Below are 16,416 nucleotides of genomic sequence, written 5' to 3'. Positions count from 1 at the left end.
GGCTTGGGAGGATGGCAACGCCTTGTGAGGTGCAAAGCCCAGAGTGCTTTCCCCCGGCCGAGCGCCTTCCGCTCTCTCCATTTGCTCACCCCACTCTCCCGGGTCCAGAACAGCGTGTAGCCGGAGCTGGGGACAAGTAATGTCCAAGCAATAAGTAAAAAACAAACAGGACTTCATTCTATGCCCACTATTGAGCACGAGACCTGCTCAGTACCTCAAGTTCCTCGACTGCAAGAAGAGGCAAAAAGCCCAAGCCACGTGAAGGCAGCATCGTCCCCGAATCATCACCACCACACCCACTCACCCCAGCCAAGCCGAGCTCCCCTCCCAAAGCGAATACACTTACTCTCCACATCTCGGACACAGACACCATAGAGGTACACGATATGTTTGTGGGAGACCTGCCTCATCATGCTGGCTGCTTCAAAGAAGGCCTGTGGGAGAAGACCACAAGAGAATGTCAAAGGTCAGACTCCACAGCTCTGGTGCCAAAGGAGCGCTGCTGAGAAGAAAGTCAGGGGGACCCAGAACAGTCACTACTGTCGTCATCCCAGGTCCTGAAACTGTTCCCCTGGCCTTGACTGCCCACGGGCATTGCCAAGCCTTTACCTAGGGCCCAGTCTGGCTGGGATATGGAATCTATTTAGAAAACCTAACAGGATACAGAGCCAGGCTGGTGGCAGAAGCTGGGTGACAATTTCCCCACTGGATACTCATTATCGACCACCTTCTCTTCCTTTTAAGTTTGGGAAATAACAACATTTGGAACTGCAGCAGAATAAGTGAAAAACCAGATCTCTGTTGAAACTTGGCTTCATCACTCTCTAATAGTGTGTGGGATCTTGGGTAAGTCCTTTTACTCCCCTGGGCTTTAATTTTCTAGACCACATAGTGATAGCCCTGGACTACATAGGGACTTCGAGAAGATTCAGCTAGAGTCCTGGGGCTCCACAGAATCACCACAAGGACCTCTACAGGGTGAGAGTGAGAGGGGGACAGGCAGCTCAACGCACTTCACCTTCAATCCTCCCTCACTTACTTTACATGCCTGCTTCATCTAAGACTGTATTTGATGAAAGGAATTCAGACTAAATGACAAGTTTGACAACCACGAGACCAAAACAAAGGCAAAGGTTCTTCCTTGCTCACTGTGCCCCACTGGCTCCAGAACTGGGGTTAGAGAGGGAACAGGGTTCTGAGGAAGACACTTGCCAGAGAAATGTCCCTGTGGCTGGGGTCTAAGACTTTGAGGATCACTTTTATTCTCTTCTCTTCGGAAGTCCCTTCGTCATCCTTGTAATCCACCAGGGTGCCGGAGTAGATGTGTGTCCGTGTGCCTCTCCCGAGATGCTCACCCTGGAGGAGGAAGCAGGAGGTTGGGGTGACTTCGCTCTAGGGCTCAGTGACACCCGAGTCTGGCACTGAGGCCTTCATGGGAACCCGCCACACCAGAAGGGGCAGAAACGGTGGGGCAAGGACGAAAGAGCCTGCACAGCCACAGCCTCTCGGGGCCTCGTCTGGTCAGGCCTCCAAAAGACACATAAAGCTACTTAGCTGAATGCAAATGGGACCCTTCCTGGGCCCCAGGAGACAGTTAATTCCCAAACAGTTCCTTGCCTTCTACCTTCTGAAACAAGCTGTGGCTAAACCGTAATCCTGACCGATCACAGAACTTTCAGCAGCCCACCCGGGGCCTCCAAAGTGATGCAGAGAGGACCCCACAGGGCTCTACTACAGGCTGGGGCACAAAGAGAAGGGCTTGTTAGTGGTGGTTCGACTGCTCGCTGGCTATCGAACTCAGAGATGTGCTTTCTGTAAAGAGGGGTAACCATGGCACCCACTTCCCAGGACTGTTCTAGAACCAAGTGAAGAGGTAGGAGTAAAGGCTCCTTGGTGCAGAGCCCAGCACATCGTGGGTAGAAACCATCTGCTGGGCTGATGTGTTCTGTTTGCTTGCCCTCCAGACCAGGGACTCATTCATCTTCCATCCATCCATCCAGTGCGTGTGTATATACGTGCCTGCATGCTGAGCTTTCAAATCTGCGGCGTGTTTATATGTGGGTCTGCCGGAGAGACCCCACAGTGGGGAAGGGGTGTGAAGACCGAGGCAGAGACCAGAAGGGCGGGCCCTCAGTTTCCTCACATAGGAAACGGGATAACACCACCAAATAAATGGTATGAGTCCTAAATGAAATCATCTCACATAATCATCTGTCTCTAAGGACCCTTCCAGTTCAAGCTTTAATAATTCTGATTTAAACATTCTTAATATTGGGAAATCCAAATGCAATTCATTAAACTCAGGCATTCTCAAGCCACTAAGGTTAATCTCATGAAATCTGTAAGTTGAGGTGCCCAGGACCTTCTCCGTAAATGCAGAAAATGGATTCTCTTGGAATCAGCCCTGCCCCCTACAGGAACGTATACAATTGCTAATCGGGTATATTAATTTGCACAAATGCCACCATTTGTCATCTGTCACAGCCAAGTGGCGATGCATCTGCCCTGTCTCCCACATCCTGGCAAAGTCCTGCGACTATTCATTAAAGCCGCAGCTGTCACGAAACGATTCATCAAGGTTATGGGAAGTTGTGTTCCCAGAACATCCCGTAAAACCCATATGCTTTCAGAATAATTACTCTTCCCCAGAAGGGCTGCTTATTCCAGTGGCCAAGTCATGGCAGCAGGCTTCCACAGCAACCCACAGAGGCCCGGGCACATTCTCCAACAGCCTCCTTCTGAGCCACTCCCTCCGCCTTCACCAGGCACCTGCCGTGCATGCCCCAGAACTCTGCTTCGATGCCTTTTCCCCAAGGAGTCATCTGTCCTCCCAAGGCGAGGCAGCATGGTCCTCTCTGATAGTCCCACATCCTGTACTATTTCCCTACTTAGGACTTAGGTCTCAGTAATGGGATTATCTATTGAAAAGGCAAGAGCCGGCTCCCCCTCCAGGCCGTGGGCCCTCCAAGGGTGGCAACCACAGCTGGCATGTGCAAGGGCTCAGTCACTGTGGGCCTGGCAAGTGCTGGGGGCACAGCAGATGGCTGGGACCTGCCCAGGGGCTTGAGGGCAAGGAAAGAAGGAAGGGCCTAAGGACAGTGCCGAGTTTAGACAGAAAAAAGCCCAGGGTACTGCTGCCCTGGTGATTTTAATCTCTGGCCACAGCTCTGACCCTATGAGAGGGACAGAAAACAATAAAAACTGGCCTTCAGTGAAGAATGTATCCAAAGGGAAGTGGGACGGGTGGTTGGAGCGGTGGGCTTCTACTTCCTGAAAACCCTACTCAACAATTTTAGGGATTAACTTAAAAAAGTAAACTAGGAAACCAACCTAATGCCAGGTACCTTCCACCACACTCCCTAACAGATGTGAACCCACAATTGGCTCTCCAACACCTGCCAAGTTGCGATCTCTCCCAGGCGGTCAACAGTTCCTTCCCTCCACAGCTGCTGGCATGTCGTCTCCTTAGCCTCCCCGGTGTGTGGCTCTGTGTACAGGGACTGGGATGGGGGCATGCAACAGAAAGTGGGCTTTGCCTTGGGCCTCACACCACTAGCCAAGGCCCAAGAGCAGCTACCAGGGAAGCTGGGCCTGCCTACGGCTACAGACTCTGGGCAAAAGGCCTCCCAAGCTGGAGCACAGGTCCAAGGGATCTATTTCTCCCCACAGCTCTCCTGCAGGCTGCCACTGCGCCTCACCAGCTCTCTTACTGCGCTCTGTATGCCCCAGCTTTGCTCCCTCTGGAAGCATCATCAGAAAGCCCAGGCACTGAACTTGAGTAGTGCTCTGTCACACAACATGTGGGAGGTTAGCACAGGTCATTGGCGCAGACTCCCCCCGAGACACCCAATTCGTGCTGCCCTGTCAGCATCCCCACCCAGTTCTCCAACTCCTATGCACAACAGAAGGTCCCATAGCCCTAGACAACCCCACGACGCCTGACGCATCCATTTCCCTTCAAAGAGAAAGTATCCCTGGGGAGCACCAGCAAGGCTGGTGGAGTGGCAGGGCGGTGGCTGAACAGCTCTAACTATGAAAGGAAAGCTCCTTATTTATTCTCTGATAGGATTTCCCGAAACCCCGACTTCACTTCCCCAAATGCTCAGACTAGTTGCTGTGAAGAGGCAGGCCCGAGGTGGACCCAGGAACCTTAGCAAAGACTCACTTGCACGATATCTTTCTTGAGGATCCGGTCAAAACTCAGCTGGCTCATGGGGTAGACAGGCTGCCACTCCTGGGCTTTCTTCGTAGCCACCAGCAGATTGGAGATCTCTGTGGAAGAGAATGAAGAAGTCTGAGCAGGGTCACAAGGGTTCAAGATCCGTCAGGCAACTGCCCGCCAAACCATGGTGCTCACCAAACACATATCTGTGCATGTGTTAGTTCAGTCATTCAGTAAATGTTTATTAAGTACTTGATTTAGGCCCCCAAGAGCTTGCAGGCTAATAACAGAGCCTAAACTAATCAAATAATCCACCCATCAAAAGGAAAGCTCCATTTGGTGCAGCTCCTCTCCAAGCCAGACCCAGGGGCTTGAGGGCTGACACAGCAGGACCTGTTCAGATAGCAGACCTTAGGGAAGGTCTGCCTACAGAAGCGACATTTTATTTTTTTAACAAATTATTCTCTCTCTTTTTTTTAAAGATTTTATTTATTTATTTGACAGACAGAGATCACAAGTAGGCAGAGTGACAGGCAGAGAGAGAGGAGGAAGCAGGCTCCCCGTTGAGCAGAGAGCCCGATGCAGGGCTTGATCCCAGGACCCTGAGACCATGACCCCAGCTGAAGGCAGAGGCTTTAATCCACTGAGCCACCGAGGCATCCCCGGAAGTGACATTTTAGAATCGGAGATGAGATACTCCCCACTGGCAGGGACAGTGTCTATCTTATTTCCTGCTCTACCTCCACAGCTTGGTATGTGGTAGGTACTCAGGAAGTTTCTGTTCACCGTGTAAGAATAATCAGGATATGACCTGAAGGATGAGAGCTGGGTAGGGAGGAAGCAGCAGTCTGCTGGGTCTAGGGGGTGATGGCAACCAAGGCAGGAGGGTAAAACAACACTGATCTTATGCAAAAGAACAGAACAGATAATCCAGAGAGAAGGTCGTGCCTGAACCTCTCTCTCTGGGCTCCCAGCAGGGCCTGACTCCAGGGAGGCGCTAACTCAATGAATAGGTCATAACCTATTGAGCAGACCAGCGCCCCAACTCTACGGATTCAAATGGCAAACCAAACACTTTACAAAATCTGCCAGGCCACTAGGAGCACAGGTGGCTCATGGAATTTACTTAAAATCCACAGAAGGTGCCTTCCCACCACGGAGCTACATCAAGCTACGTCACTGTGGGGGTTGAGAGAGCCCCCTTCCAGACTCAGACTGCAGTGAGAGGATTCTGGAACCCTAGAAGAACCTGAGCTGCTGAGGACCAGGTGCCCGCAGTCAGCCGAGTAACTCGGACATGGTCTCTCAAATCCTCACTTCCGTGCAGGCCCAGGCTTATTCTTGTTGTTTTTTTGTCAGCTCACATTTTCTGATTGCTTCCTCTTGGCCAGCCACTGCCCTAAGAGCTTTCTTCACAGTAATTCCTTTGTCCTTATGACAATTCTATGAGGTACACGGTATTTTTACCCTTCTTTTAAAAAAAAATTTTTTTTTAAGATTTTATTTATTTATTTGACAGAGATCACAAGTAGGCAGAGAGGCAGGCAGAGAGAAAGAAGGAGGCAGGCTCCCCGCTGAGCAGAGAGCCAGATGCAGGGCTCGATCCTAGGACCCTGAGATCATGACCTGAGCTGAAGGCAGAGGCTTAACCCACTGAGCCACCCAGGTGCCCCTTTACCCTTCTTTTTATTCTATAGGTCAGAAAACAGAGATTCAGTGAGATTAAACAGCCTGCTGGAGGCCAGGCGGTTAATAAGCCCTGAAGGCTCACACTTCAGTCACAGATGGCTCCAGGCTTGTACTTCCTATGGCCCTAGTGTGGGGTACAAATCTGGGAGCCAGACACTGGGTTCAGGCACAAGCTCCCCTTATTACCATATCCTGGGTACCCTTTCTCTAGTGTGATCTCCTCCATTCTGTTATCCTGACTCCACTCTGGAACCTGGATAAAATCAGATTCAAACAGGCAACTCAGGACTGCCCTGATGGAGAAAAGACCAAGAAAGGGACACCTAAATGGAATCCCCAACAAAGGGTTGGGGCAGTGGAGGTGTTTTGAAAATCAGAGAGGAGGATGAAAACGGGCACCATTTATGGGCCGATGATTAGTACGGTAGCTTCAGGAAGCATGGCACTGAAGTCAACTGTATGAGTTGGGGGAGATGTTAAACCTGCTTTCTCACTAGAAAAATGGGAGACATAGCCATGCCCCTCAGCAGGCTGCTGTGAGGGATAAATAAGACAATGCACACAGAGGGCTTACTTCAGTGCCTGGTGTACAGGGAGTGCTCCAAAACTGGCAGCCATTGTGGTTAAGACCAGTATTACATCTCGGCCAGCACCACCATCCTGTACCAGCTTTGGCAAGTTAGAAGTTTACAGTGTCAGAGCCAAAGGTGCAGAAATCACGCCCCTGGCCCCACTCCAGGATGAGGGAGTGTGAAGGTCAGTGATGACTGGGCCAGTGAGTTCTGCTGGCTGGCTATCCCCTTCTTCACTTGATCTTAGCCAAAAGGCCGAGAAGCGACTGGCTAGCCCCTTCTTGCCACGGTCACCCTCAGACATGGAGAGGGGCAGTGGGACTGGACAACACACTGAAATGTGGGCTTGCTTTACTGTCACATCCACTTGAGTGGCCACCTGCTTTTCCTTTATTCCATGAGAAGTTTCTCAGTTGCATTTTCAAGTGAGACACCCGGGTCGGAGTTGGACCATCAGAACCTTGCAATTAAGAGGGCAGAAGCACTGAGGAACCAAAAATGACCTTCTCCTTAATTTTCATGTTTTTACCACTTCTCTAATTTGCAGGTGGCAGAGGAAAGACAAAGGGCTTCTGACAGCCCACAGAAGCAGGCCTCATACACAGGGCTCATTCCTCCTCTCCCCACCACTAGGCCCTTCCCTTCTCCAGGTCAAGAGAATTAGCTCTCACCCCAGAGCCTTGGCTGATGGCTGCCCCTGCACCTTTGCGGAGCATGACGGGATGTACAGGAAAGATCACCAGAGCTGGAGTCAGAAGACTTGAGTTCACTTCCCCAGTCATCCTCTAACTACCTACGCAAATATAATGGGGATTATAACACACTCTGGCTTGTTCTGAAGATTAAATGACTCTGAACATGAAAGACCCTCAAATAGGGCCTGGAAGCATAGGAGCCCTCGTCATCACCATCGCTACTTATTGCTACTATTATCACTGAACATCTCTGAGACTCCATTTCCACATTTCTATAATAGCTACAAAGAGCCACTGTCAGATGGAATAAAAGCAAATATGCATGAAAAGCTCCTGAGATTAGCAGGCACCCACAATACAGTGGTTACTGCTGTAATCCTTCACCTGACAGGCATCAGTGAACGTGACTCCGTCTTAAGAGTCCATACTTATCCCGTCTTAAGAGTTCATACTCAAGTAGGAGAGACAGACATTAAGCACATTCGGTGTGGAGTTCTAGGAGCCTCATGAGAAGCCATGAGAGGTGTTCAGTCTGTTCCTGTGCTTCTCCAGTACTGTTACCAGATCCCAGATCTGGACCAGTAGGGTGGCATCGACACCAGTGACCTCCCCAGCTAATTCCAGCAAAGTAATCATGTCCCTGTCTCCCATCTGCCACCAGCCCTCGCTACCTGTGGCCGCAGCTCTCCATCTCCTCAACCTTACCCAAAGATCACGCATCCCATGGAAAGTAAAGACTGCTCCTAATATCTGTTAGGAGAGATCATGTGAGTAAATAGGGTCCTTGGGCTTTAAGGTTCTACCTCACCCTGAGGTCTCAGGGCCAAGGGGCAGACGTGTTTTTACCCTTGCAGAACATCTTCAAGCATGAAAACAAAGGCTGCAGTTACCCCAAGAGCTGGCAGGAAACCCTATCTGATCAACAAGAACATAAGTCCTTCCTCTTTGACCAAATGCAGTGGCAGCCCCTTGCTGGGAGGCCAAAAAGTGATTCAAACATCAAGAACCCAGGCCCCTTTTTGTCCTGGTGTTGCTTCCTCTGCCCACCCCTGACATCAAGGTTCACAAATTCCCTTAAGAGAACCAGAGGCGTCTCTGCCAAAGAGACTCCTGAGAGCATCTCCCACCACACTTCCCAGGGCATCAGAATGACGGTGCTGCCCACCCTTTCTCTGAGGCCTGACCTCCTCTCAGGGAAGGATCTGACCCATGCAGGCAGCACCCTGCAGTAAGGGATGTCAAAAAAACACTTGAGGTAGACTGGTACTCAAACCCTTTTGACCCTGACCCTCAGTGAGACCCACTCCACTTCTCCAGGACTCAGTTTTCTCATCTGTTAAGATGCAGCATTTGACCAGGTGTTCTCTAACTGTCCTTCCAGTTCTCACATTCTAGGTGATGAATCTGCCTCCAGGACATCGGTGACACTATCCACGGGGCTTCAAAAACAAGAGCCGGGTTCCTCACCCTCCTGTCCATTTCACAACCTGACCCTCCCGTGGCTTGGCACTGTAACTCCCCGGCATGGCACCCAAGGCCTCCTTCTGACCCAAATCTTCCTCCCCCAACCTCACCTGCCCCTTCTGTCTAACTTCACCAGACACATTAGCCCTTCAGCCCCTGGTTCTCTGCAGCCCCTGCTGTGGCCTGCCATGTTGCCCCTGCACACGCTCAGCAGGAAATGCCCTCAACTAACAGGCAAGCCCCACGCTCACTGTCCAAGAACCAACCACCTCCTCCGGGTAGTGTTCCATGCCACAGCTCGGATGTTTGACCGTCCCCGTCCAAGGTGACGCAGTGGCCTCGGTTCCCTGGGGCATTTTCTGCATGCAACTGGAAACCCTCGGAGAGCAGAGACTGGGTGGCAGGCATTTCTGATGCTTTGCATTCACCATAGTTCTTGGCCCACAGAAGATGTGCCAGGAATGCTTCCCAGATAATAAACCACTCACAGGGGAACTCTCAAGACATTTTATCTTAAAGAGGAAAGTGGTAAGCTTCTGCTTACTAATCCAAATGTGGCTCTTCCTGAAGCCTGAGCTGCTAAGAAGAGGTGTGTAGGTTTTATTCTACAGAAAACGTAGACACTTGAGGGCCGGGATTGGAAGTGGGGATGCACTTGCAACAAGATGAAGTGAAAGATACCTAGAAACTGTGGGGGAGGGGCCACTTTCTTCCAACCAACCAGCCTCTCTGGGTTACCAGTCTTGGAGCATTGCCACAGGGCGGGGGAACCCTGAAGGGACAGGGCCCGGCTCTGGCCCAGGGAGACTGACCTCGGGGCTTGGGCTGGCAGCAGCGCTTCAGCACGAAGCTGATGTTGTCCGTGCGCAGGATCTGCTTCTTGAGGTGGCTCATCAGGTCCCCCAGGCTGGGGAAGCTGCGGTCCGAGCCGTGCAGGCTATAGCGGCCCTTCTGCACTTCGATCTGAAAGTTCTTGAACTGCTTCTGGCCACCCAGCACCTGCCCATCAGGAAAATGACCAGAAACGGAGTGTTTTAAACGGGTCAAGCAAATGTACCATGGGCATGTCATCTGTTAACAACAGGAGAAGCTGGATAAAGGACAGCTAGAACTCTGTACGATCTCTGAACCCTTTTTATAAATCTGTAATTATTCAAAAGTAAAATGTATTCTAAACGAGTAATCGAACAAAGAAATAAGTCAACCCAGAAGAAGACACTGACTGAAGGGAGTTAACATTAGGGAGAAAGCATAACCGAGCAGGGACTTCTGTAACAGCATCACCTCATCTTAAATCTGTAAGAGGAAGTCCACTGAAAAACCAACGTCATGGGACTGCTATGATTACACGACAGAGTAAAAAACTTAGTAAGCACTTTGTAAAGACTGGCAAATATTATTATGCATGAAATAATAATTACTATAACAATATTTATCTGGGCAGTCTCTCAAACTGAGCCCTGCCAGGCGTCTATTTGAGGAGAACCACCCTGGGAGGTGGCAGTCGGTGGTCCGGTCTATTTTCAGGACTCTGTGGCACCACAGACTGAAGTATAAGCAGAGGTTTTCCTTCACAGGTGCTTTTTGTACAGAGAAAAATATTTCAGTAATGAAGGATGAGGGTCAGAAAAATCTACTTATGGTATAGAACAGGACAAGATATTTAAGATCCTAAGGCCTTGGTTTATTCAGCTGTTTATTCATCTGTACAATTCGTCTGTACAATGCGCATAATACCACCTATCTCACAGGGTCAGTGTAAGGTTTAAATAAGGGCAGGCAGATAAAAGTGCTCAGCACAGCGTCTGGTGAGCTACCTTGAACAGCAAGAGTAACCACAGCTATGATCCTATTTCCCCAGGTGATATGACCTCAGGCAGACCATGCCTCTGAGTCACCGACATTCCTGGTACAGCATAAGCTACTCCCCCTCAGAAGGCGGCTGGGCTGTCTCGTGCGCCCATCCATGTTCAAAACATTAAACTTCCTCAAAGACTGATGAAAGCAGAAGACAGGCATGCTGCCCAGCAGCAAACCTGACAAGTTCTGACCACCTGCGTCCATACCCACCGGGAGACCTTGCTGTGCAGGAACACCCCCAGGCAGGCAGTGGCCCCCAGATACTTTGCCCAGGACACGTGGCAGCACTGGGTTCCTTCAGCCATTTCCTCTTTCCACTCCTGACGGAGTCTAGCCCCCAGGGGCTCCCCAGTACTTTTCCTTCCACCGTCTGAAGTCTATGGCACGCTCCTGTGCTGACTTCCACCTTGTAGCTCCCCGCTCCCTGTCCCCCTGCTGCCCCAGTTCTCCCAGCTCACACTAACCAGTCAACACTAGTGTATTTATCTGGACTAATTCTGTAAAACTCACGGTCTTTTAAAATATTCCACTTCCTGTATTTAAAAAACTGCATGAATGACAAAGGCTGTACTACGGTCTAGTGAGGTAAGGTCAATAATTTTGGCTTTTATCTTTGTTTTTGGGATATCATTCACACCATTCCTGGATTCTAGCTACACTAGAGTCACTAAACAGAGTCATTTCCACTTGTCAAACACAGGACAGTAAGTCATCTGTTAAAATGTCTGACTCAGTAGACACTGGTCTACTGAGTCAGTGCCACGAATCAGACATGGCTCTGGGTCTCTGATTTTGTCACTAAGTGTAAAATCAACCACTTGCAATAAGTGCATTAAACTTAACAAAAGTTTGGTGTGAACTGGTTTTCTGGCCACACTCTACCTTCCAGAGCCACCATGGATCACTGCCATGAGTCCCTTGAGAGAAGAAAGGGCCATGAGGATTCTTCCCTTATTTGGGGTCTGGCTGCTTGGAAGTCTCCTTTTGAAGAGTGGGGTTGTCCCGGTCAGAACTGCCAAGGATTTTCTCAGAAACCCAGGCTTTTCTAACCCCACATCCCAGTGTGGTCCTCTCCAGAGGAGCCCCTGGGCCTGCTGCACCAAATACCCTGTGGCGATATGACTTGGCCAGATGACCAAGACTTTTCCCGACTGACCTCAGATTTCTCAAAGCAGGTGACCGTCATGAGGATATTGTCAAAGTCGGTACAGCTCCACCTCAGCACATACATCCCCTCCTCGCTTCCTTCTTGCCGCAACTTATTGATGGCATATTCCGTGCTAGAGGGAGAGAAAGGGAAAGGGAGAAAGGGCTCATAGCAGATAACCCCACAGGATTTCCACATCTCTCATCTGGCTTGAGGACTACAGACCCATCATGTTACCTGTCCTGGGTCCTGAAGTCCTGTTGAGCAGAAACGTGCGGCAGGCCGAGATGCCAAGGAGCCTCAAGGCCCATCAAGTCTCCAAGGTCTAGAAGAGCACTGGCCTCCCGCCCAGGGCACTGAGCCCGACTTTGTCCCTGACATCCCCGCACATGCGATCTCCAGCTCGCGCAGGAGATGTCCCCACAGAGGTGATGCACGGCTGCCCATCATACAGCGCCCGCCACAGAATGGGGTCCCTCCCCTGCCATCCCTAGGCTGCCCAACTAGAACATGAACCCCGGGAGAGCATGAATTTGGGGTTATTCTGTTCATTGCTGTATCCACAGTAACCAGAGCACACGTGGCTCACAGTAGCTTCTCAGTGAATAAGTAATTGAATAATTAACACAGAATAAAAGAACAAAGAGTCAGAAAGATATGAATAGGGAATATGCCTGTCTACACTCCTTTGTAACCCCAGGATCAACCAGTGCTGGCACACAGAAAGCAGTGAACAATCACTAAATAAATCTACAAGTGAAGGCACCAAGTAGCCCGTGAGTGGTGCTCACTGTCGGTGAAAGAGGACTGACATGGTCAACACGTGTATGAAAGGCAGAGACCAACCGCTCCGTGACCTGGAACGTCATGCCTTTGCACATGGTGACCCCTCATCTGGGAGGCCCTTTTCCCCCTTCAAGGCCTGCCAAGTTCCATTGATTCTTCTAAGTTTAATCTGCTCTGAATGCTGCCTACTCAGAGGAGGCAGCTGAGTTTCAGCCTCCCACAGAACACAAAGTGTTCACCTCTTCAGCAAATGCTGTGGAGGGCCTGTAGTATGTGTCAGGGCCTGCCATTGATACTGAGGAAAAGCAGCGAGCAAAAGCACATAGTGCCTCTGCCTCCATGTAGCTCGTACTCTGGGCAGCGAGGCTAGGCAGGCGAGAAACAAACGGGCACGGAAATAAAGCAAGTCAGGAGGTAAGAAATGCCTCTGAAGAAAACTACAGCACAGTGAAGGCGCCAGGAAGTGTGGTGTGGTAGAGGAAGAGGTGTTGTTACTTCACCGAAGGTAGCTGGGGAAGACTCCACTGATAAGGCGCTATCTGGGTGACATCTGAAGGAAGTGGTGGCTGTATACATCCCAGAGGAAGAGCATTCTAGGCCAAGGGAAGAGTGAGGGCCAGGGCCCTGAAGCCTAACTGCGGCTGGGATAGTCGAGGGAGGTGTTTTATTACAATGTTTGGCAGCCTGCTCTGCCTTTCTCTGTGTGTCTATCTGCCCACAAGTCTGTGAGCCTCCTAAAACTAGGGATCCCCCACCAATGAACTCGCTGTCTACAAGTAACCAGCAGAGGGAAGAGGTGGGAACCTATCATGAGGAAAGCAGCTGAAGAGATGCTTCCCCAGACTTATTTCGGTTTGGGAAGAGAGACTCAGAAGAAATATAGCAGCTGCTCTCCTCTAAAGAACAGTCCTTTGTGAAGGAAGTACACTGAATCCCCGCTGCTTCAAATGGCAGAAGTCAAGTGGCAAGGAAGAAATGAGGGAGGCAAATTTCCAACTCCCTAGCAGAGACACATATGTGTGTAACCATCAGAGCTATAGTCTCTGGCTGCCTCATGCAGTACTCAGTGCCCCATCACTGGAGGGATCTGTGTAAGGGCTACTAGGTCTGAGATGCAAGTGAGACAAGAGGTCCACCAAAGCCCCTTGCAGCTCTATGGCTTGGTCACCCCACTGTTCCCACCATCTATCTGGCACTTTAAGACAAGCTCACGCAGGATGCCATTGCTCACTACAGTGCAACTGGGATCTGTGTCCTATCTGTGTGTCTGGCACAGCATGGGGTTAGGAAGTGTAGCATCTTTTAGTCAGCTGTAGAGAAGTGAGGGGGTTAAACTATGAGGAGACCCCAAGGGGGAAGAAGAAAGGGTCTATGGCGCGAACCAAGGTAAGAGATGACAGGAAGGCCTGAGCAATGGACAGCAGGGATGGAAAAGATGGCACCAAGTCAGTCCTCAACACGTTCAACCAGCCCCCACCTAAACAACTGATGACCCCTCTATCTGAGGAGGCCACATGCCCCATTACTAAAATGTGGTTCTTTTCTACCAGTGGCAACTGAAAAGGTGCCAGAACCAACCAGATTGGACCGTGACAACCATTCTGTATGTTGTGGACGATCAATGGGGGAGCCACATCGGTGCAGAGGTAATGATGGGCATCTGCTGTGAGCCGGAAGTAGCCATCTATCAGGGACACAAAGGACAAGGCCTCTTCATGGGACGAGAGCTTCAGTTCCTGGTGAGAGAGAAGACACGGCCATGGTTACATCACATGCCTACCACTTGAGGCAGCTGATTTTATGAAGAGGTCCACACGGAGAAGATATTTAAAACACAATGCAGAACACATGACCTCAAAGTAACTGTACCCCTTGCATTAATACAGGATTTTGACTGGTTAGCATATGTTCTTGGCTATTTTCTCCAAACTATCAGATGAGGTATGGCGTGTCTGTGTGGGAGGAAGGCGGAATGGGCAACTGTGGCGGGCAGGAGACCTATGGAGAGGCTGCCACCCGGGTCCAGAGGGAGGAGCAAGCCTGCATCAGGGGTACAGTGGTATAAAAGTGGAGTTAAAAAGAAGTGGAGGAAGTAGGAGCAGAGGGTGTGCAAGTGGTACCCTAGTCTTAGCAAGAAGCAATGACTGACTCAGTAGCATCAGTCCCATTTTACAGAAAAGGAAATAGGCACTGGGGCTTCCTCTCATACAGAGTTGGTCTAGAAAGTAAAACGCCCAGATTTTAATCCAGGAATGGTCCCAGACAATGATGAAGTTGCTAGATTAAGCCCAGAGACCTCTGAGGGTTTGGAGGAGGCAGAGAATCTTACTCAAAGTGGGAGAGCAAAGGCAAAAATGGAGAAGATGAGAGAGGGAACTTCCACGGAAGGGAGGTTTTCAAAAAAATAACAACAACAACAAAAAAACACCTGGAGGTGAAGACAGGTGATTTTTTTTTTTTTTTTTTTTTGGCCTTGGTCATAGAGCCCTGAACAAAAATTACCCATGTGAGAGGAGCCATGGGCTCAACCAGGAACATCTCCTAGGGAAGGAGGAAGGAAAACCATTTAGAGGTTTGTCTCACAAGAACATTAAAAAGCACCAGAGCCTTCTGAGGGCAAAATGACATATGAGAATAAGACTCTGTCCACAGCACTAGAGAAAGGACAGGATGCTGGCAGAGAAAAAGAGAGATGAGAAAATCAAAGTTTCCCTGTGGATAGAAGCAACTATAAAGGACGGAAATAAGGGGCGCCTGGGTGGCTCAGTGGGTTAAGCCGCTGCCTTCGGCTCAGGTCATGATCCCAGGTCCTGGGTTCAAGCCCCACATCGGGCTTTCTGCTCAGCAGGGAGCCTGCTTCCTCCTCTCTCTCTGCCTGCCTCTCTGCCTACTTGTGATTTCTCTCTGTCAAATAAATAAATAAAATCTTTAAAAAAAAAGAAAAAAAAAAGGATGGAAATAAGTGGGGCTAATGACAGCTATCTTGCCAAAAGAAGGGTCTGCTGTGGACCTGTGAGCCAAGGAGGTCAAGGCCACCACAGGGACAGATAATCAGTCAGGAGGCCCTGCATTCTTTCATCCACCTGCAGCTCCCCAAAGAGCAAATGCAGGTTAGTCTGGCTCAGGCAGCCCTTCACCCAATCACATAAAAAATCAAGACCACACAAACACTTAAGTTCCCTAGAACAGAAGTCTAAATGGAAATGGAAGATGTCAAGAAGAGGCAGAGAGGAGAGATATTTAACCTGATAACATGCTACCGTCATGCTTTCCTGAAAGACCAGCAGCCAAAGTACTGCCTGATCAAAGGGCTTGGAAATTCCACGCCTGGGAAGGGACAGGGGAAAGAGATAAAGAAGAAAAAGCATCACAGTGTTAGCTACAGGTTCTGGAACTAGTTTATGTGGGCTCAAGTCACAGTATCTCCACTGGCTATTACGGAGAAGCATAGGTAATCATCATTTTTACAGGTCACAAACTGTCAAATATCGGCCATTTCAAATAGTTTAACCAAAGAGCTGTGTGACCCTGGGGAAGTTACTTAAGCTTTTTGTGCCTCAGTTTCCTCCTCTGTAAAATGAAGATAATAACACACCCACCACCTCTAAGGTCAATGAAAATGGAAAGAGTTTACATTTGTAAAGCACTCAAAATGGGAAGTGCCTGGCATGTAGTAGGAGCTAGGGTTTGTAAAGAAAAATGAAGTCCAGGGAGATCACAGAGTTCTTTCTCCCTACCTTCCTCCTGCTCCCCACAGAGCATGCAGCTGGCAGACTCGCCAGCCCACGAAGTCCAAGGAGGCTCCAACCAAGGGGACAGGTGTGCCACCCAGGCACCAGGCCAGACTCCACCAGCCAGGACAGGATAGGAGCAGGCTCACCACACTGTCCCAGCTGACTGCTTCTCCAGCTCTGCTGCGTATCTTCAGGGTTTGACCCTGCTGAAAAGCCAGAGCACGGATGCGCCACAAGTTCTTCCTCAGGGCAGTCTCTGGGGAAGAGCGTGCCTTGGGGCTGGAGCTGCCACTTTCTCTGTCTACAC

At 50.0% G+C, this 16,416-nt stretch overlaps 1 protein-coding gene across 1 annotated transcript in view; it reads right to left on the bottom strand.

Moving 5' to 3' along the window:
* Positions 1-16,416, bottom strand: part of JAK1 (Janus kinase 1) — a 124,653-nt gene that overhangs the window by 11,107 nt on the left and 97,130 nt on the right. The window contains exons 9-14 of the mRNA XM_047726295.1: positions 13,954-14,111; positions 11,599-11,722; positions 9,395-9,581; positions 4,166-4,272; positions 1,213-1,356; positions 347-434 (exon numbers count right to left, since the gene is read on the bottom strand). Coding sequence (XP_047582251.1) covers positions 347-434; positions 1,213-1,356; positions 4,166-4,272; positions 9,395-9,581; positions 11,599-11,722; positions 13,954-14,111 — 808 coding nt within the window. The remainder of the gene's footprint in view (positions 1-346; positions 435-1,212; positions 1,357-4,165; positions 4,273-9,394; positions 9,582-11,598; positions 11,723-13,953; positions 14,112-16,416) is intronic.

Source organism: Lutra lutra, chromosome 4 (genome assembly GCF_902655055.1).
Source record: "Lutra lutra chromosome 4, mLutLut1.2, whole genome shotgun sequence".
NCBI lineage: Eukaryota > Metazoa > Chordata > Mammalia > Carnivora > Mustelidae > Lutra > Lutra lutra.
Note: the sequence above shows the minus strand (reverse complement) of the source record. Positions and strands in the feature narration are given on the sequence as shown.